We start from the raw sequence: 22,586 nt of genomic DNA on the forward strand, positions 1-22,586 counted from the left end.
AACGAATAAAAACTTATACGTTCATCCTATAAAGATTTTAACCTATAAAAGGTTTAAGGTTTTTTAATCTGATGATTTTAAAAAAACTAACCGGGTTCATAGAAAAACGACGGAGTAGGAGAAGAAGTCGTATCCTTTATCTGAAAGTGTGTCTCATTGTGGTTTTTCAATAGTATTAAATATATAAATTCGACTGCCTTGAAGGTCGAAGTATGCCAGTTAAAATGGTTACCAGCTTTTTGTATGCCTGCCTTTAGTTTATATTGCCTGCCTTTGGTAATTGCTACGTATGTGAAAGTGAAATGTGAAAGTGAAATAACAAACCTGGATCGCGAGCAGTAACAGGACTCCTGAAAAGTTTTACTATCAAATTAATAAACTTTATACTGAGATCAATTGTTTTTATGTATAATGTTCATTCAACTTCACAGTTGTGAATCTTACAGGTGTCCGGGTGTCCCTATAAAAGCAATTTGAAGGTATACATATAATAAGCGTGTGACTGAGAATTCAAAAACCCTCAAAAGCTTCCCTCAGGGTTCAGATCAACTTTTGGTAATCAGTTTGGTGTATTATTGATCTTCCTCACCGAATGCCCCACCATTCTCGCACCACATTCCATGAAATCTAATATCATTACCAGAAAACATGTTTATCAACGTCAGCATTTTTAACTGTGCTACACAACTTTAGACTAAACAAAGCTGAGAAAACGGGATATTTCACAATATGTTACCTATTTAGTGCCATATATAGTACGTGGCCAAACAATTTTCTACCCTTTCCACTTTTGTCAATCTGTTAAGTTAACTTTGTTCGCAACGAGACATGCAGGTACATTGGCTTTCATTGTTTAGTCTCCTCATCAGTCTCAGTTATCAGTCAGATAGAGGTTGGTGAATAGTTTCAAAATTATCAACATTTAAATAAATTCTTAAAAATCTTTTCAGTGCACAAGAGTTAAGCAAATTTGAAAATGAACCGATTATATTTATGACTGGCATAAAATTGAGAATGTCAATGCGTGATCTTGTTCTTCTGTACAACGTAAGGATTAAAACACTTTTGTACATTTTACAAACTACAATTTGTGTATATTTCAGATGACAAATGCCTGCTTGAAAACATGGATTTAGGCGGGGGCACCATCGCCCGAGTAAAGGGCGTCACCTCCACATTTAGCTGCATTAAACTCTGCACGGAGGACTCTAGCTGTCAAGCGATTGTGTGGATTACCCGAACTGAGATGTGTCTACTTAAAGGAGCCTACCCGGAACACCTTACCAATACCACGTGGGTTGCTCTACCAGATGGAGGGGCCGGGGTGGTGGTATTCATGAACTGCATGGAGGCATCAAACATTGCTATGGCAACTATACAGGAGGTGGAACAAAGGAAGATGGAGGAGGGCGTCGCTGAAGAAGAAGGAAATAAGCTGATTGAGACAAACTCAACAGAAAATCCTACTGAAATAATCGATGAAGAAGATGAAGAAGGAGAAGAAGCGGAAAATAAAGAAGAGACAGGCTCAACAGATATACCCACTTCAGAATGGATAGATCAGGAAAATCCTACTGAAATAATTGATGAAGATGAAGAACAAGACGAGGAAGAAAGCTTTCGGGGTGACGGAAGAAAAACTGTGCAAGCTCAAGATGTAGAAACAGAAGTTATCCGCGTAATCCACGTAGACGAAACCCCAGTGGGTGGTGGTGGTGCTGGCAACAACTTTCAAATTCCTCCCCAGGGTTGGTCTTACAACCCTCATCAGTCTATAGAGTGGGTACAGTCAATGTTGGAGCCTGTGTTCTCTTGGTGGTCCTGGTCTAAAAGCAACTTTGGAGAGAGTGGAGAGGAGGGCACGGCTTTTACTCCGTTAACCTCAACTTATCCAACCTCATCTTCCTCATCTTCATCTTCCTCATCTTCATCTTCCTCATCTTCCTCATCTTCCTCATCTTCCTCATCTTCCTCATCTTCCTTATCTTCCTCATCTTCCTCATCAACGTCAACATCACCCACCAGCAGCACCTCCAGCGGTTCTACTTCCTTCAACTCCAATCCTTCCCTGAACAATCCAATTCGTGACAATCTTCTAGAAATCTTCAAATCAGTCCAGTACTGGACTCTCACATCTGTCCGAGACATATTCGTTGCGATCGGCCAAGCAGCGAGCGATAATTCTGTAGTAGATCGCGGCAATGATACTGGCGATGATGACTGTGTAGACAGTGCCAGATCATGCGGATCCCACTTGTGCGACGTGGAGGTGACAGCCAACATGTGCAAGAAATCGTGCGGAATTTGTCCCTCCCCTGGTGAATCCTGTCGGAACATGTACTCGGATACGTACTGCTCATTTTCGGAGGGCATGGGATACTGCAAGCACAGGGAGATTGCAGCAAACTGCAAGAAGTCCTGCGGGATATGTCCAGAAAACTGTGAGGATACGGACAGTGAGTTTTGTGAGATGTACGGGAGATTTCACTGCTGGAATGAGGATGTTAGGAACTTGTGTTCTAAATCCTGCTTTTTGTGCTAAATGTTGTTGGACTTTACTGGTGGGAAGGTTATATAATAATTGTCTTCCATTTTGCAAGAAATATTAACTTAACCTCCATATATTCAAGTTATCTCATTTAGAATGGTTATTGCAAATGGGAAAGTTATGGTTTAAAACTTTATTTGGAATTTTAGCACGGTATTATGAGGTTGGTAATAAAAGAGCAGCAATGGTATAATTATAATGTTTAAATATTTAGACTTACCTAAAACCCAATTCATCCCTGCAAGACTTGCTTAACTTGAATTAATCGCTATTCAATCTCCAACGATGTATGAACGATGTCAAAGAAAATCGGTACAACAATAATAGTAACTACATTAAAATGAAATGAAAGGTCTGGAGCGATAAGTCACGTGGTCACGTGATCAGTTACTAGAAGTGTTAATGGGGATGGCCGAGCGGTTACCTAGGCTGTTCTCAGAGGACGCAGAAGTATTGACAAGCATTAGCAGGACCAGCCCAGGTTCCTTCGTCAGTTTCCCGACCACGTGAACGATTGTCATGGTAACATAGAGAATAATATTGGAGATTGAGGAATAGCATCCAATCAGTTTGGAGAGCGATATGTCCAGCATGGAAACAAGACAAACAGATGATGCCATAGAGAGTAATTGAAAATTTATCACTTTCGTTCTTTGTCCCTACGATCGAGGACACTTTACTTTCAAATAATAGAAGTTCAAATTGTGTCCACGAGCATATTGACAAAGACATAAAGACTTAACTATAATACAACAAATCAGGGTGTCCAAATCACTTTCTCTTTGGAAAGTCTATATTGGATTTTTAGTACACCTTTCCTTAATGAGATGCTTATTCTTGTAGGTAGTAATCTGGTATTCTCAAATTATGAGTAATTTTTATATTTCTTATGTTATTTAAAAAAGCTACATCATACATAGCATGAATCCAACAAAGTGTCCAAAGATCCACGCACTCGACAAATAAATTTGTCCAGAAATAAAAACTCCTCTGTCGAACTTCAGTACGTGCAAACTAAAATCCATGCAGCGTAATTTAGTTCGACAGAGTCGAATTTGGTTTGTCAAACTAGAGTACGTGTCTAAATGTGGTGCGTGTCGAACTAAAGTACGTGTGCCATGTCGAAACGTTGAAATTCGTGTTCTTGCTGGATAAGTTTGCAAATCATCGAGAGGCTGAGCCGAGCCCCTTATTTCGATGTGAACTGATAGTGATAAGGCGCCAGCACGACGTGGATCCCTTTATTAGCACAGTAAGATTTCAATATAAATTTTCTTTCATACCTCGAACTACGTCATGGAGAGATACGGCTGTTTGATGTTTGATGAGTATTAGTAATGGTATTTTGATCCATAGTAACCATGACAACGGCTTGTATTGATTTATATCTATCATTAAATGCAGTATCTGGTCCTCAGAGCATGAATTTTTTAGTGTCCCTGTCCACTGTCAAGTGTCACGTCCCTACGTCCGGCCCTACGTCCCTACGTCCCTACGTCCCTACGTCCCTACGTCCCTACGTCCCTACGTCCCTACGTCCCTACGTCCCTACGTCCCTACGTCCCTACGTCCCTACGGCCCTACGTCCCTACGTCCGTACACGTCCCAGGACCGTCGACGAGTCCAACTCGGCGCGCGTCCTGGTAGGTTATAAACCTACAAGTCCCTACATGTCCCTACACGTCCCTACGTCCTTTTAGGTTCATAACCTACAAGGACACCCGCCGAGTTGGACTCGTCGACGGTCCTAATATTTGAAACAAATATTTTACTATCACGAGTATAATCACCCGGCCCGTTAACTACGTCCCTACGTCCCTACGTCCCTACGTCCCTACGTCCCTACGTCCCTACGTCTCTACGTCCCTACGTCCCTACGACCCTACGTCCCTTGCTTTGATTCACTATAGATGTCAAACCTTTGCAGGCCAGCGAGGTCCAGTGGTCCCTACGTCCCTACATCTACTGAGCGGCGCTTGCAGCCTGTCATTCCGCTAAAAATTAAATAGCCTGGGGTCCCTAGGTAAATATTTTACAAATATATCACTCCCGTTATTCGTTAATAATTGTTTTGTAGCGCAAGTAGCGTAAGTAGCGCAAGCCGCTATTTCTTTGCTACACGTTGTGTTTGTAGGTTTACAACTTACCAGGACGCGCGCCGAGTTGGACTCGTCGACGGTCCTATATATATATGGAACAGATATTTTACGAGTAACACCCGTTTATAACGTTCGCGTTGTGTGCACTCCGGCCGCCGCACGAAAAGGTGTTATAACGTGTATCAACGCTCAGCTCTTCTCGAAATATAATAAATTTCCCGACCTATAGTGGAAGCTGTGCAAAGTGTTAATATACGTTATATACGGATACCTATGTAAACTGTAAACGCCAATTTTGTATGTGCGGTATGCCAAAATTTACTGAGCGGCGCTCAGCCTGTCATTCCGCCGAATCTTTAATTATTCGGCGGAATAGAGATGTTTATGAACATCAAACATAATTGATGATAGCCTGGGGTCCCCAGGTAAACCAAAATTTGAAATTGTTGTATTGTGTATAAAAACTTTATTTTACAGGCTTTTTTCTTGTACGTACAGGATTTTATCAGTCGAAGATGTTCAGCTGTTTCAAATTTCTGGTTAGAGCAATGCAAGCGTTAGGGCTTTAGTTAAAGCAAGTCCATGATTGCTAACGAGCATTTGTTGTTTTAACCATGTTTTGAAGTATTAAATATCTTAATCATTAATTTATAAATTTTTTAATCGGAACGAATTAATTAATATTTGATTATTTATTCGGTAGTTTAGTCTGATATTGGTATTGATATTGTTGTTATTAAATGTTGACCATTAATGGTCTGGCCCGGCGCGCGCTACATTTCGAGAAGAAAGCGTTAACGGGTGATACTCGTAAAATATCTGTTCCATATATTGGACCGTCGACGAGTCCAACTCGGCGCGCGTCCTGGTAGGTTGTAAACCTACAAAGAAAGCGGCGCGCGCTACTTCGAAGAAATTTATAAGAGTAACATCCGTCAAATTGAATGAAGCTAACTCCAGACATAAATAATATAACTTCTTTTAACAACGGGACTTGGAGTATAAACGACCAAGTTTGCATAAATTTCTATCCAACCAAGAATTCAGGATCGGAGGCGCGCAAAGGTGGGTGCGTAAACTTTATGGTCGTAAACTTTCGATCCTGTATCACCCTGGATTTAGGTAGTGCGCCATCGACAGTGAGCCGCGCGTGCCGACTGTAGGATGGTTTAAGGTTTTTTAGCGCTAATTTCGGCCAGCACAATTTTCTTCAAACAAATAGATATTAAGTATCCTTCCCGACCTCCGATTGCAACAAAAATTGGTAAGCTTACTCATCGACTTACAAGGAAAGTGTCCGAAAAGTTTTAAGCATATCCAACCATCAAACATTATGTTACAGCTAAAGGCAGCGAATTTTGCCCCATTTTGATCACTATATATCAACTCCGATATCCATCAAATTTTTCAGACAGTTGTAAAAGCCCTATTGGAAGGTCGTCGCCAATTTTCAGAATGAATTCATTCAAGGAACTGAAGATATATCCAAATAATACGACAAAAATCAACAAATTTGGTCAAATTTGGTCAAATTACGCGACTTTTACAGCTAATTTTGCTCCAAAAGCCGCGCACCATCGAATATGGCACCTAGGCGAAACTCACTGATCTTTCCAAAAAGGTATGACAAATTTGGTATTGTGAAAATTCTCACAGTCTCTAGAAAACAATGGTACAAACATTTTTAAAATCCGAGCAAGTTTATTTTTATGGTGCACCCCCTACTGGATTCTTTTGTATCACGTTGCGACCCCCACATGGTCCTGACGATACAGGGGAGCCGCGCACTCGTGCGCGGCGGGTCATACAACGTATGACAAGGATTCTTTTCGACGTATCTTTGTAAACGGTATATACCTTCTAGTCAATCTCTTGCTACTCCAAGTCCCCTAGGATATCTGATCTAAAGTTCGTGCTAGTTATATATGCAATATGTTTTTGTCTGCTTTAATTGATACTAAATAAAGTTGTTGTTTTCTTGAAATTATTGTTTTCTTGATTTTCATAACGAACGTTCCCATACTCCAATGAGTATGTACACTAGCCATGAGAGACAGAAGAAAAAATGTACAACAAAAGAATTGTTGAAGTAGAACATGGAACATTTACACCAATAGTCCTATCAACAGCAGGTGGAATGGGAAGAGAAGCAAATATTTTCTTCAAAAGTTAGCTGATAAACTATCTAGAAAATCAGGTCAAAGATACAGTGAGGCGATGAATTTTAACAGGAAAAGAATAAGATTTGACTCATAAAGAACAACAATTATTGCTCTTAGAGGAGAAAGAGGGATAAAAAGTGGTGGCTACTTTTACTATTACTACTACAAAGGGTTTTTATGAAATTTCCTAAGATTTTTATTGAATTTTTATATTGAATTTTTATATAGGGTCATTGTTATATTATGTTTATATTGTTTGAATCTTGCTTTAATTGATAATACCTGTATTTGCTACCAATCCCACGAGATATATGTGTAAGCTACTGTAATCTACCCAGTCGAATGATTTGGATCTCTGAGAAAGAAATGAAGTGGCAAAAGAAATGAAGTGGCTTGTCAAAATAGTTTGAATATTGTGTATCACAGCCAGAAGCTAACTGTCCATCATGTCAAAGAGACCAGGTTGATTCACCAGGAGAATGTTACCCATGGTTGTCTGGGTACCCAGACACAGGATATTATAATTTTACGATAAATCATAATTTTAGTATTGTTACAATCAAAGCATAAAATAATATGATGTGCAAGCTTTCTTTAGGAACCTTGCAGTCGCAAAAATTTACTGCAGATACTGTTCCAACAATATACATCTGTGTTAGATGCCCCCGATTGACTCAGTCAAGTCTAGAAACTGTGACTGAGAGGGTTAAATGAGGATTTAGTAGAGGTGTAGTATATTACTAGGGTATGCTTCAGTACATCTTCATGCATTTCAGTGTACTGTAAATCCTAGTGTTACAATTCATAGAGCACAAATGCTCTTTTTTCCCTCATCCTTATTATGAGGTTTCCTCAGAGCTGGCTGATATGCAATGCCTCATTAGTTTCAATCATTTATTTAGGTATGGAGTACATCAGCTTGATGACATTGTCTTGATCTTGAGAGCAAATGTGTGGCAGATAGTTACAGCTGGTTTGGTTCTCTGCCAGGGTTGACGGTCTCATGGATGATGACAGTGTTTTCTTCTTGCAAGATACTGTCGACATTCCATTAAGCAGCTTAACTGATGATCAGGTATTATAGTTAAAAATAATTGTTGTACATTTTAAAATACATAGCATCATTAGCAATCACTGCAATTGCACTTCAATTTAGCTAGTCACATAACGCAACGGGTCTTTAATTTTATTTCATTAAATATGGTCAAAATTAGAGGTCCCCAGTGATTCAAATTAGATCCAAAACTTATTATTATCAGGAAGAAGTTGCTGACCCACGCGAATCCCAGCAGTTTTGTCTCCAAGTACATGAACGAAAGAAAAGATTTCTATCTCAATTGAATGAAATACCCCATAAACTTTTGGTCTCAGATAAAGAGGAGGATAATACACATCCACTTCACAGGTTTGTTATCTGGCTTGTTTAAAATAGAACATCATACACATTACACCTGAAGCATCTAGATGTACTGTTCAGTGTTTATACTCAGCTGGAACAGCAAATTATCAGTGTTTATTTTGACAGGATATTTTGTTGTAGCCCAAAAGTATTTCAAACTTCCCCTTTCAGCAATGTTCACAACTTTGAGATGATTAACTATCCCCGAGATACACCCTTTTTCTCATTACATGGCCCTGGGTATAATGAAGTAGCGGGGTATTTTGATCCAAGAAGGACAAAAACAGAGGACATCTTAGGGCAAACAATCTATCAGCAGCAAGTATTTCTAGATGTTCAAGAAGAAATTCCTGCCACCAATGATGTTTCTTTTGAAAGCTTTTTCTCTGATTTTGTTGTTGGACAGGGCATTGATTTGCCACCTTTAAATTTAGGTAAGAGCCAAATAAACTTAATTATTTATGGTTATAAACTTTTAGATAATATTGTATATAATCCTATATTGTGTGGCATTGAGACATCATACGTCATATTACAATTATTTCTATTACGGTGTGCACAAATGGTGTAAACGGTGTAATGCGCTTAGTCAATAAAGACACCGTGTATGTTATAAAAAGGAGATGATGAAGCAAGTATTCAGGAACATAGACATGACACAAAGAAGAATGGTCAGTGGGGATTGTGACCCACTTAAACATACATTCGACATACTGACAGTGCAGCTATAACTGATTGTGTGTGCCTACTGCTTTCTGATTTTTATGAAATTCATACCCCAAACCCCTATAAATTTGAATTAATATTTCAGAGAATATTTCGAAAGAAGATGGAAAACCTTCTCAGACATTTACTCAGACTCCAGTTTCACCTAAAGAGTCAATACCAGCCTCAGAGACAACATCTCCTCCTGTCAAAAAACCGAAATTACTGGGCCAAGATGATCTTGATGACTACAGAGATCTTCTAATTGATGTTTTGGTAACTAGGAATCCTATAAGAATGAGTAGCACTTTAAAGACATCAAGTGTTTTGAAAAAAGCTCTGAACTCTGCAACTGCCAAAGATGTTCCTCAAGGAGGTTGTTCTAATGGCAACCAGTCTTTAATGAATAGTTTTGTTGACGAAAAAAGGTCAGTTTATATATTTTCAAGGTGCTATCTCTGTTATTGTAAGTACGTATTCAAAAATGTCATCCCTGTTTGTATGTTAAATAAAATTGTTTCTAGACTCTTCGGGACTCTTTACCATTTTTTTACTATTGTATCTAGTTTGTTCAAAAAGATCATCCCAGTCACCGTTTCCACACAACATTTTTATTTGCCAATTTTTATTCACCAAGTTGTAACTTTTTTCAGTGTTGTTCGTGAAAAATCTCCTACAAGCACACCTAAAGTGCCTATCACTGTTAAAAATTCCTCTCTGCTAAGACTTGCCTCCGACCCTAATCACAGCTTCATAGATGAATTTGATAGGTTTGTTGAGTAATATTCGGCTATGTATTATATCTTAGTAATATTCACTTTGTTTAGTTCTTTGGAAATAATTAATAATCTTTACTGTTTCAGAACTATTAACAGACAAATTTTACAGGTCCTTACAGCCTTCATTATCATCTACACCAAAATCCCGTTCAAATAACAGTTTGTCTAAACGCAAGAAGACTGATAAACCTAGGACAAATTCCCCCAAGATGAGCGTAAATAAACCTCCCTGTGAGCAGCTCAATAAGCGGCAGAAAGTTTATAAAGCCTCATCGGTTGAACGTTCTAGCAGTGAAAATGATTCTTCACAATCTCCAAATTTAAAAGGTACTACTTGTACACCTCCTCAGAGCAAAATCGTAGAAGAAATCCCAAAGACATCTGTTGATTCTCAGAAAATTGTTCAATTATCAAATGGGGACACAGTAGGAGATCAGAATATGGCAGAATTAAAAATGATTACTGAAGATACAGAAATCCCACAAAAAGAAAAAACGCAGCCTCAACCAGTAAAAGTATCAGAACCAGAAGTTAAAGATAAAGCAGAGAGAACTAAAACATCTCCAGCTGTCCCTCCTGAGTCATGTGAAGAGACCAGTGCTCCTGTTCAACCCAAAATCATTGTTGAAGAAAATTCAGTAGTTGAAACTTGCAAAACAGCGTCGCTTGTATATGCAAAGGATGTTGCTGCCTCTAGCTCTTGTATTGCATCATCGGAGGGAATGGAGTCGAGCTTATCCAGGAAAGAGAAGTATGTTAATATTTGGTTTAAATATTATTTGATAGATTGCGGAGGTGAACCATAAAACAACAAAAAACACAGAATCGCTGTCTTGTGTCAAAACAAATGTGGTTCACCTCCCCACCAATAACCATATTATTGCAAATTGCAATCATGCTATACTCCAGAAAATTGTATTCATTATTTATTTCATTAATTATCAATAAACATAATTTCGTTAAAAAATTTAACGACATTTTTTAACGTTTTCATCACGTTGCTGCATCTTAGCCATCTTATAAAAAGAATGCTGGAAAGTTTCTTGTAAAATACCAATTCTCTTCAATTGAACACTACAGTTTTGAATTGAATCTAATCATCAAATTTCGCAACACGGATGAATATTCCAGTTCCATCAACATGTTGTCAATGTCTTAGCTAGTATTTGCTGTCAAATATGAGTGAAAGCTGTAGCTGCAATTAAAAAAACCAAATATGAGAGAACTTGAGCATGAACATAGCTGCTACCTTATAAAACAGTTATACCTGTTTGCATTTTTCTCACATTGTTTATTTAAAAGTGCTGATGTTTCAAGAATTATAATGTTAATTGGAATAGTATACATTACATATTGTGCAAACGTTCTATTTATTTATACATGATATTGTTAGCATGAGCACTGTTTAATGCTACAAGGAATCAAAATTGTCAGGTTTAATTATTCAATTTATAACCAGGAAATATCGTATCAAATTCGAAACTTCTTTGTGCAAAGCACGATCTCGAACCTTTTTCATGGCTAGAACTTGCTTAAATTATGTTCTAACGTAGACTGCAATTTCAGTTGCCCTTTTATTGTCTAGAGAATGATTAAAACCATCATCTTAAAAGAATGGATCTGACTGTATTTAACTAAAACAACTCTTTAATATTTATCTCAATTTGATCGAGCACTAACATGAGCACTACTATTTGTTTTAAAGACCCGAGGGCCACCCTTTTAAATTTCCAATTTATTTTAAATATCTTTCAACATCAGCACTGTTTTGAAAATCTACTTCGCAATCTTTATAATCCAACTGCGCTGTCCAGTATCTGTTTTGAACCAAAGACATGTCTTTTTTAAACAAAATGTATATGTTCTGCTGTTCTTTGTCTTAAACCCTCTAAACCGTGCGCGCAGCTATAACTTCTGCTGACCATGGGGCGAATCCAGAGAATTCCTACTTCAAACACATCTTTCCAGGGAAACATCACGTGATCTGCCATCTTCCACGGGAAAAGAGAATAACATCAATGAGGAACCCACTCAACAAACTTCCAAGAATTCAAAGAAAAGAAAAGTAAAAAAGCTCCATCCAATACAGTATAGCACCATATCTTCATCAGCTACTCATTACAAAGATACTATTCTAGTTATCAGTGATATTTTTGCATGTGTGACTCTGAACACAGCAAATGTAGGGGGAACCACAGTTCAAGTGATAAATCTTCCCCCCACTACCATAACAAGAGCTGAGATGACTGTTCTTCAATTTACAGAAGCAAAACCACATTTAAGAAACTTTGTCAGCAAAATATTTGTTCGTCTCGGTACATTCGAGGTTTTTGGGCAATTGAGTTGGTCTTCGATGTGTAATCTGTTCCCTGCGTTTCTGAAACTTCTGCAAAAACATTATCCTAGCGCTAGTTTATTCCTTTGTTCTGTTCTGCCTGTTGAAGATGATTGTAATTCGGCTGTGACTCGCCAAAATGTGACTTATATTAATTCATGGATGTTCTCTCTGTGCAATCCTGACAGTAAGATTTATTATCTTAATTTCTATGCCATGTTTATAAAGCAATATGGAAAAAACTATGGCATGTTCAAGGATAATCGTAGTCTAACTGAATATGGTGAGAGTATGTTGTTTAAACACTACCAAGACATCGTCCAAAATAAACTCTTGATGATCGTTTAAAATCAATGTTTAAGTTTGTGCATCATGGGCAATAAATTCAAAAGCTCAATTTATTAAGGATTGGTAATATGTATACATACTGTTATTATTTATCATTTTATTGAATATTTTTATATTTTAAACTTAATTTTTGAATTATAAATTCAATTCTTTTACCTCTAATTTTATAATATAAGTCATAATATTGAGATATTATTCACATAATGGATAATTTCATTAATGAAAGTAGTATTAAAAGAGATTGGACAAACTGGTGCTTCATCTTTTTAATCTAACTTTAGTATGATATAATCATTTATAATAAAATTGAGTTGGAAACGTTTGTCCAAGAAAAAGATGAATTTTTTGACTGACCCTCTTATCTAGTTTTAAAATGTAAGTTAACTTGATTTTCTTATTTTGATTAAAGCATGGGGTGTTGTATTGCAAAATTTGTTCAGACCAGATAAGCCATTTCATTGACGATTTCATAAATTTAAAAATTATAATATTATCATAATAATATTATTTTTGATTTGATGCTATTATGCATTTTTTTGTTGCATGTCCATTTCGGAGAATAATATTTGTTAAACTGATTTAAATAATCATATTTCAATGGTATTACTGTGAAACCCCGATTTACCGCGGAGTTTCGGGGAAAGGAAACATCTGCAGTAAATCAGGGTTTGCGGTAAATCGGGGTTTTGTTTCTTTACATTATGCATATTAAGCCATATTTGGGGGAAGGACATGGCCGCGGCAAATCGGGGTTTGCGGTAAATCGGGGATTTACAGTAATATGATATGACCACTCGGATTAGGCACTAGGTCATTATATTGGTTAAGTTTATCTAATTCATTAAAATTCAGCGTTTTCTCTAGCTTTCCTCTTTCCGGCTAATTATTGCAGCTTATAAATATAACAAAATTTAAATAAAACAAAATGTTATTTGTCAAAAGAGTTTGGTTTACATTTCCGAACTACAGCGTTCATCAAATTAAAAGCTAACTTACTGAATTGTTTAATATACATATTTAGTCTGACGTAGTTCAATAAATGAAAATGTTCAAATTGTGTGGGAGGGTAAAGGACACAATTGCTAATAATGCTTCTTTGAGCCCGTGTAATGCTTCTTACAGCTTTGGCTTGCATACAATACCTCAAATCGTTGCACAGTTTTGATGCAATCCAAACTTTAATAAAACTTGGACAGAATATTTATGTCCGTACTTTAAATTCGATGTCACCAACATTTTCATTCCAATCTGATCACTCAATCTCCCTTACCCACCAGTTGTCCAGCCAAGAAATCAGTCAGCGATCAAGCAGATGCAGCCACTGTTACAAATAAGCAATCCTCTTCGACTGTCTCCTCACCTATCATCTCTGAGAATAAGGTCCCTGGAAACATTCCTGGAAACATTCCAGAAAACACCCAACAAAGTTTGTTCGGTGTTCTCCGAGACATCCAAGTCCCGGACAAATACCCCAAGAACAACACTATAAAAGAAGTTGATCCAAAAACGAGCAAGAAATTATACTCCAGGGATGTGTGCAATGCAAAGGATGTCCTGTTTTACAACATGTTGAAGGGAACGGCTCAAAAAAGGGAGATTATCAAAATGAAAAGGATAGTAAGTTGGATGGTGGAAGTCACAGTTTGTTGGATGCTGGTCTTATGTCCATCAGACAGATTAAGGGAATAGATCAGCAGGTGGGTTAATTAGCTAGAAGTTATCTATTAAATGGGTAGAATGGTACAAGTGTTGTCTGCGCTAAATATATCCGGTTTCAGGCTTAGCTGGGTAGAAAGTTGGTGCTCTTTATTTTAAGTTTTATCGCAGATTACTGACCATTAGTAGTTATGCATATTTTACAATAATTATGCTTAAATTATGCGTATCAATTAATTATTTAATTAATTTTCTGTTCAGAGTCCTACTCCTACATCTCACGATTCTAATTCGCCATCATCTGATGACGTCATCATGTCAGGACATCAAAATCCCACAGAAATCTCGGCTGAGAAACTTAAAAGATTAGCTTTCAAAGACCGGTTTGAAATCTTTAATTCATCATTATTTTCGGATTCATTTAAACAAATAATTTTACATACCATTGTAGGTATCAATTAATTCAATAAATTGACCGTTTCAAATTAACAATCTCGCTCTCAGAGCAATTGGCCAGCAACTGATGAAGTATTGTTGTTGTTGGGTCGAGGAAACTAAGCACTCATCTTGTGTTGATTTGTACGGGGAGTTTCTAGTTACCATTAACAACAGGTTTGTTATGTTGTTAATTAAGTTATATCAACAACAGGTTTGTTATGTTGTTAATTAAGTTATATCAACAACAGGTTTGTTATGTTGTTAATTAAGTTTCATCAACAACAGGTTTGTTATGATGTTAATTAAGTTACATTAACAACAGGTTTGTTATGTTGTTAATTAAGTTACATCAACAACAGGTTTGTTATGTTGTTAATTAAGTTACATCAACAACAGGTTTGTTATGATGTTAATTAAGTTAAATCAACAACAGGTTTGTTATGTTGTTAATTTACTTACCGAAAACCCCCATTTGCTTTGCTTCATGTACGACTAACTTAAGGAAGATCACAATCAGAGTCGTGCGAATTAATATCAAATAATACACGGTGTAAAGGTTAACAGCTCAGGTATATATTTCTTATAGCTCAAAGTGACTGACTATTATTTTGTAAGTGAGCAATAGAAAGATAGAAACGATCTTCCATTTTTTTTTAATATGAACACCGAAAAACAATAAATTAATTAATCTAGCACGATTTATAAACAGCTTATGATACAAAATTTCTGCCCAGGCTTTATATAATATATATATTAACCCATGTTTTCCTTATACCAGGTTTCGTCAACAACTGGACATGTCGATTGTAAACGCGGCACTGTCTGTGTTATCTCGAAACTCAGATAGAGTAAAACCAGACAACTTCTTCCTAAAAACCGCTCTGTTTACAACTGAACTCCTCAAAGTACTGACGCACAACAATCAGACATTTTGATGAAATATTTAATTGATTAATTAATTGATTAATTAATTAATTAATTAGTGTCAATTTTCACTTCATGAGTTTGTCAGATCTGTGTTACTGTTTCTTTTACTTGGAATTTTGAGAGTTTTTATTCTGTGATTCTTCCTGTTAGGCACTATTATGAGTGCCGGTTTTTTTAATTTCTAGGTCAGATTTTTAACCCAATCTTTGTTTTCACACTTTTCAATTTCCATGGGCTTTTAAATATTTTAGTTCCTTGATCCTTATCTTGCAAGGTAATCATTGAAGGTTAATTACCACAGAACTTGTTGATCGTATTTTCATATCATTTTGTTGCTGTTGAATGTATTTATTCTATAATCGAGTAATTTTATATTTCACATAAAAACCGAATTTTTCACTGTTTACCTATTTCCATTGTCAAAAACTGATAATGTTACTCTAGTTGACAGTGTTGACCCTTACATTATCCAATTGAAAACACGTTTAGTCTTAGACATGAACCTCACTAATTAACTCATTAACTAATTAACTAATTAACTAATTCACCACTCCCTACTTCCCAGTGTTATGTTACTGTACTATGTAGCTGGCTCCTACGTAATATCCTCAGTTGTTCTCTTCCTCTGCCCCCAACTCCTTCATAAACCAGGCCGCGTTACCTTCCCCTCCCGCTTCCAAGCGCATCGCGGTGGGGGCGGAGAATGGACGGAGAATACCATGTCCGCGTTTAAACAGGCTGAACTGATTGATGTGGAACTGTTCGAGCTGGATGTGCAGGTATATTATTTGTTGGTGCTGCAGTTGCTTAAATACTTTAGTAGTTTAAATTTAGATCTTCACTATACTACACTATCTTCACTATACTACACTATCTTCACTATACTACACTATCTTCACTATACTACACTATCTTCACTATACTACACTATCTTCACTATACTACACTATCTTCACTATTCTACACTATCTTCACTATTCTACACTATCTTCACTATACTACACTATACTACACTATCTTCACTATACTACACTATACTACACTATCTTCACTATACTACACTATCTTCACTATACTACACTATCTTCACTATACTACACTATCTTCACTATACTACACTACCTTCACTATACTACACCATCTTCACTATACTACACTATATTCACTATACTACACTATCTTCACTATACTACACTATCTTCACTATACTACACTATACTACACTATCTTCACTATACTACACTATACTACACTATCTTCACTATACTACACTATCTTCACTATACTACACTATCTTCACTATACTACACTATCTTCACTATACTACACTATCTTCACTATACTACACTATCTTCACTATACTACACCATCTTCACTATACTACACTATCTTCACTATACTACACTATCTTCACTATACTACACTATCTTCACTATACTACACTATACTACACTATCTTCACTATACTACACTATCTTCACTATACTACACTATCTTCACTATACTACACTATCTTCACTATACTACACTATCTTCACTATACTACACTATCTTCACTATACTACACTATCTTCACTATACTACACTACCTTCACTATACTACACCATCTTCACTATACTACACTATCTTCACTATACTACACTATCTTCACTATACTACACTATCTTCACTATACTACACTATACTACACTATCTTCACTATACTACACTATACTACACTATCTTCACTATACTACACTATCTTCACTATACTACACTATCTTCACTATGCTACACTATCTTCACTATACTACACTATCTTCACTATACTACACTATCTTCACTATACTACACCATCTTCACTATACTACACTATCTTCACTATACTACACTATCTTCACTATACTACACTATCTTCAATATACTACACTATACTACACTATCTTCACTATACTACACTATACTACACTATCTTCACTATACTACACTATCTTCACTATACTACACTATCTTCACTATACTACACTATCTTCACTATACTACACTATCTTCACTATACTACACTATCTTCACTATACTACACTATCTTCACTATACTACACTATACTACACTATACTACACTATCTTCACTATACTACACTATACTACACTATCTTCACTATACTACACTATCTTCACTATACTACACTATCTTCACTATACTACACTATCTTCACTATACTACACTATCTTCACTATACTACACTATCTTCACTATACTACACCATCTTCACTATACTACACTATCTTCACTATACTACACTATCTTCACTATACTACACTATCTTCACTATACTACACTATCTTCACTATACTACACTATACTACACTATCTTCACTATACTACACTATACTACACTATCTTCACTATACTACACTATCTTCACTATACTACACTATCTTCACTATACTACACTATCTTCACTATACTACACTATCTTCACTATACTACACTATCTTCACTATACTACACCATCTTCACTATACTACACTATCTTCACTATACTACACTATCTTCACTATACTACACTATCTTCACTATACTACACTATACTACACTATCTCACTATACTACACTATACTACACTATCTTCACTATACTACACTATCTTCACTATACTACACTATACTACACTATCTTCACTATACTACACTATACTACACTATCTTCACTATACTACACTATCTTCACTATACTACACTATCTTCACTATACTACACCATCTTCACTATACTACACTATCTTCACTATACTACACTATCTTCACTATACTACACTATCTTCACTATACTACACTATACTACACTATCTTCACTATACTACACTATACTACACTATCTTCACTATACTACACTATCTTCACTATACTACACTATCTTCACTATACTACACTATCTTCACTATACTACACTATCTTCACTATACTACACTATCTTCACTATACTACACTATCTTCACTATACTACACTATCTTCACTATACTACACTATCTTCACTATACTACACTATCTTCACTATATTACACTATCTTCACTATACTACACTATCTTCACTATACTACACTATCTTCACTACACTACACTATCTTCACTATACTACACTATCTTCACTATACTACACTATCTTCACTATACTACACTATCTTCACTATACTACACTATCTTCACTATACTACACTATCTTCACTATACTACACTATCTTCACTATACTACACTATCTTCACTATACTACACTATCTTCACTATATTACACTATCTTCACTACACTACACTATCTTCACTATACTACACTATCTTCACTATACTACACTATCTTCACTATATTACACTATCTTCACTATACTACACTATCTTCACTATACTACACTATCTTCACTATACTACACTATCTTCACTACACTACACTATCTTCACTATACTACACTATCTTCACTATACTACACTATCTTCACTATATTACACTATCTTCACTATACTACACTATCTTACTGTACTACACTATCTTTACTATACTACACTATCTTCACTATAACACACTATCTTCACTATACTACACTATCTTCACTATAACACACTATCTTCACTATACTACACTATCTTCACTATACTACACTATCTTCACTATACTACACTATATTCACTATACTACACTATCTTCACTATACTACACTATCTTCACTATACTACACTATACTACACTATCTTCACTATACTACACTATACTACACTATCTTCACTATACTACACTATATTCACTATACTACACTATCTTCACTATACTACACTATCTTCACTATACTACACTATACTACACTATCTTCACTATACTACACTATACTACACTATCTTCACTATACTACACTATCTTCACTATACTACACTATCTTCACTATACTACACTATACTACACTATCTTCACTATACTACACTATACTACACTATCTTCACTATACTACACTATCTTCACTATACTACACTATCTTCACTATACTACACTATCTTCACTATACTACACTATCTTCACTATACTACACTATCTTCACTATACTACACCATCTTCACTATACTACACTATCTTCACTATACTACACTATCTTCACTATACTACACTATCTTCACTATACTACACTATACTACACTATCTTCACTATACTACACTATCTTCACTATACTACACTATCTTCACTATACTACACTATCTTCACTATACTACACTATCTTCACTATACTACACTATCTTCACTATACTACACTATCTTCACTATACTACACTACCTTCACTATACTACACCATCTTCACTATACTACACTATCTTCACTATACTACACTATCTTCACTATACTACACTATCTTCACTATACTACACTATACTACACTATCTTCACTATACTACACTATACTACACTATCTTCACTATACTACACTATCTTCACTATACTACACTATCTTCACTATGCTACACTATCTTCACTATACTACACTATCTTCACTATACTACACTATCTTCACTATACTACACCATCTTCACTATACTACACTATCTTCACTATACTACACTATCTTCACTATACTACACTATCTTCAATATACTACACTATACTACACTATCTTCACTATACTACACTATACTACACTATCTTCACTATACTACACTATCTTCACTATACTACACTATCTTCACTATACTACACTATCTTCACTATACTACACTATCTTCACTATACTACACTATCTTCACTATACTACACTATCTTCACTATACTACACTATACTACACTATACTACACTATCTTCACTATACTACACTATACTACACTATCTTCACTATACTACACTATCTTCACTATACTACACTATCTTCACTATACTACACTATCTTCACTATACTACACTATCTTCACTATACTACACTATCTTCACTATACTACACCATCTTCACTATACTACACTATCTTCACTATACTACACTATCTTCACTATACTACACTATCTTCACTATACTACACTATCTTCACTATACTACACTATACTACACTATCTTCACTATACTACACTATACTACACTATCTTCACTATACTACACTATCTTCACTATACTACACTATCTTCACTATACTACACTATCTTCACTATACTACACTATCTTCACTATACTACACTATCTTCACTATACTACACCATCTTCACTATACTACACTATCTTCACTATACTACACTATCTTCACTATACTACACTATCTTCACTATACTACACTATACTACACTATCTTCACTATACTACACTATACTACACTATCTTCACTATACTACACTATCTTCACTATACTACACTATACTACACTATCTTCACTATACTACACTATACTACACTATCTTCACTATACTACACTATCTTCACTATACTACACTATCTTCACTATACTACACCATCTTCACTATACTACACTATCTTCACTATACTACACTATCTTCACTATACTACACTATCTTCACTATACTACACTATACTACACTATCTTCACTATACTACACTATACTACACTATCTTCACTATACTACACTATCTTCACTATACTACACTATCTTCACTATACTACACTATCTTCACTATACTACACTATCTTCACTATACTACACTATCTTCACTATACTACACTATCTTCACTATACTACACTATCTTCACTATACTACACTATCTTCACTATACTACACTATCTTCACTATACTACACTATCTTCACTATATTACACTATCTTCACTATACTACACTATCTTCACTATACTACACTATCTTCACTACACTACACTATCTTCACTATACTACACTATCTTCACTATACTACACTATCTTCACTATACTACACTATCTTCACTATACTACACTATCTTCACTATACTACACTATCTTCACTATACTACACTATCTTCACTATACTACACTATCTTCACTATACTACACTATCTTCACTATATTACACTATCTTCACTACACTACACTATCTTCACTATACTACACTATCTTCACTATACTACACTATCTTCACTATATTACACTATCTTCACTATACTACACTATCTTCACTATACTACACTATCTTCACTATACTACACTATCTTCACTACACTACACTATCTTCACTATACTACACTATCTTCACTATACTACACTATCTTCACTATATTACACTATCTTCACTATACTACACTATCTTTACTGTACTACACTATCTTTACTATACTACACTATCTTCACTATAACACACTATCTTCACTATACTACACTATCTTCACTATAACACACTATCTTCACTATACTACACTATCTTCACTATACTACACTATCTTCACTATACTACACTATCTTCAATATACTACACTATCTTCACTATACTACACTATCTTCACTATACTACACTATCTTCACTATACTACACAAACGTGCGGCATTACAAGCTACTCAAAACCTACCATCATGCAAGGAATATTACCCGGCAATTGCACTATAGTATACATACATTCCAGTGCCAAATTCCTTAAATACTCAGTGTCCAGTTTGGTTACTATCGTCTTTGCTGCTGTCCTGTCTCTGAGCCGCATGATTAAGTTATCTATCTTACACTCCTGAATCTCAGTCTGGACAATACCAGTCTGAACATTATCAGTCTGAACATTACCAGTCTGGACATTACCAGTCTGGACATTACCAGTCTGGACATTATGATAAACATTAAACACGGAACATTCTCACGTCATATCGGTCTATGGATGCTTGGCATTTGGCAATGGCATTATTACCTTTGCAACTTTGTAAGGTTAATTTATTCCGAGCAAACACTCGATCTGTTCAGAGTAATATTTTACCTCTAACCTCAATACGAATATTTTATATTTGTCACTCAACTATCCCACAACATCTCGCCAACTGAAAGGCCCTATTTTCATATTGTTGTAGATCAAACAATTAAATCTCTTAAATTCATCTTCAAATTTATGAACGTACAATACGCACAACAAACTTATTATGATTAATTAATGAATAATCACATGAAGTTACCGCAGATGACGCGGGATGGAAAAGCGATTATAATCGTTTCTAATCGTTTATTAACGGGACCGTTTATTGACGTAAAATAATCGCCAATAAACGGTGGGTTTTCGAAATAAGCG

The 22,586-nt window shown here is 35.6% G+C and overlaps 3 protein-coding genes across 3 annotated transcripts in view; all 3 read left to right on the top strand.

Annotated features, from left to right (window-relative positions):
- The first annotated feature begins 720 nt into the window (after window positions 1-720).
- Window positions 721-2,763, top strand: LOC134824293 (uncharacterized). The gene is made up of 2 exons (XM_063836108.1): window positions 721-892; window positions 1,104-2,763. The coding sequence occupies exons 1-2, from the start codon at window positions 829-831 to the stop codon at window positions 2,540-2,542; spliced, it is 1,503 nt and encodes a 500-aa protein (XP_063692178.1). The 5' UTR covers window positions 721-828; the 3' UTR covers window positions 2,543-2,763.
- Window positions 2,764-7,439: 4,676 nt separating this feature from the next.
- Window positions 7,440-15,776, top strand: LOC134824262 (uncharacterized). The gene is made up of 10 exons (XM_063836045.1): window positions 7,440-7,884; window positions 8,069-8,214; window positions 8,380-8,642; window positions 9,020-9,341; window positions 9,567-9,683; window positions 9,802-10,443; window positions 13,653-14,072; window positions 14,293-14,414; window positions 14,536-14,643; window positions 15,248-15,776. The coding sequence occupies exons 1-7, from the start codon at window positions 7,813-7,815 to the stop codon at window positions 14,062-14,064; spliced, it is 1,974 nt and encodes a 657-aa protein (XP_063692115.1). The 5' UTR covers window positions 7,440-7,812; the 3' UTR covers window positions 14,065-14,072; window positions 14,293-14,414; window positions 14,536-14,643; window positions 15,248-15,776.
- The window catches only part of LOC134823927 (lysophospholipase D GDPD1-like), a 48,245-nt gene continuing 39,762 nt past the window's right edge, over window positions 14,104-22,586 (top strand). Inside the window, exons 1-4 of the mRNA XM_063835524.1 lie at window positions 14,104-14,115; window positions 14,293-14,414; window positions 14,536-14,643; window positions 15,962-16,175. Coding sequence (XP_063691594.1) covers window positions 14,104-14,115; window positions 14,293-14,414; window positions 14,536-14,643; window positions 15,962-16,175 — 456 coding nt within the window. The remainder of the gene's footprint in view (window positions 14,116-14,292; window positions 14,415-14,535; window positions 14,644-15,961; window positions 16,176-22,586) is intronic.

Source organism: Bolinopsis microptera, chromosome 12, assembly GCF_026151205.1.
Source record: "Bolinopsis microptera isolate Bmic1 chromosome 12, MBARI_Bmic_1.0, whole genome shotgun sequence".
Lineage (NCBI taxonomy): Eukaryota > Metazoa > Ctenophora > Tentaculata > Lobata > Bolinopsidae > Bolinopsis > Bolinopsis microptera.

Bases quoted from the DNA above. Each gene is read 5' to 3' on its own strand.
- LOC134824293 (XM_063836108.1), top strand. From the start codon at position 829: ATGCAGGTACATTGGCTTTCATTGTTTAGTCTCCTCATCAGTCTCAGT. The intron at 893-1,103 runs GTTGGTGAATAG...TGTATATTTCAG, and splicing joins CAGTTATCAGTCAGATAGAG to ATGACAAATGCCTGCTTGAA.
- LOC134824262 (XM_063836045.1), top strand. From the start codon at position 7,813: ATGGATGATGACAGTGTTTTCTTCTTGCAAGATACTGTCGACATTCCA. The intron at 8,643-9,019 runs GTAAGAGCCAAA...TTAATATTTCAG, and splicing joins TTTGCCACCTTTAAATTTAG to AGAATATTTCGAAAGAAGAT. The intron at 9,684-9,801 runs GTTTGTTGAGTA...CAAATTTTACAG, and splicing joins TTCATAGATGAATTTGATAG to GTCCTTACAGCCTTCATTAT.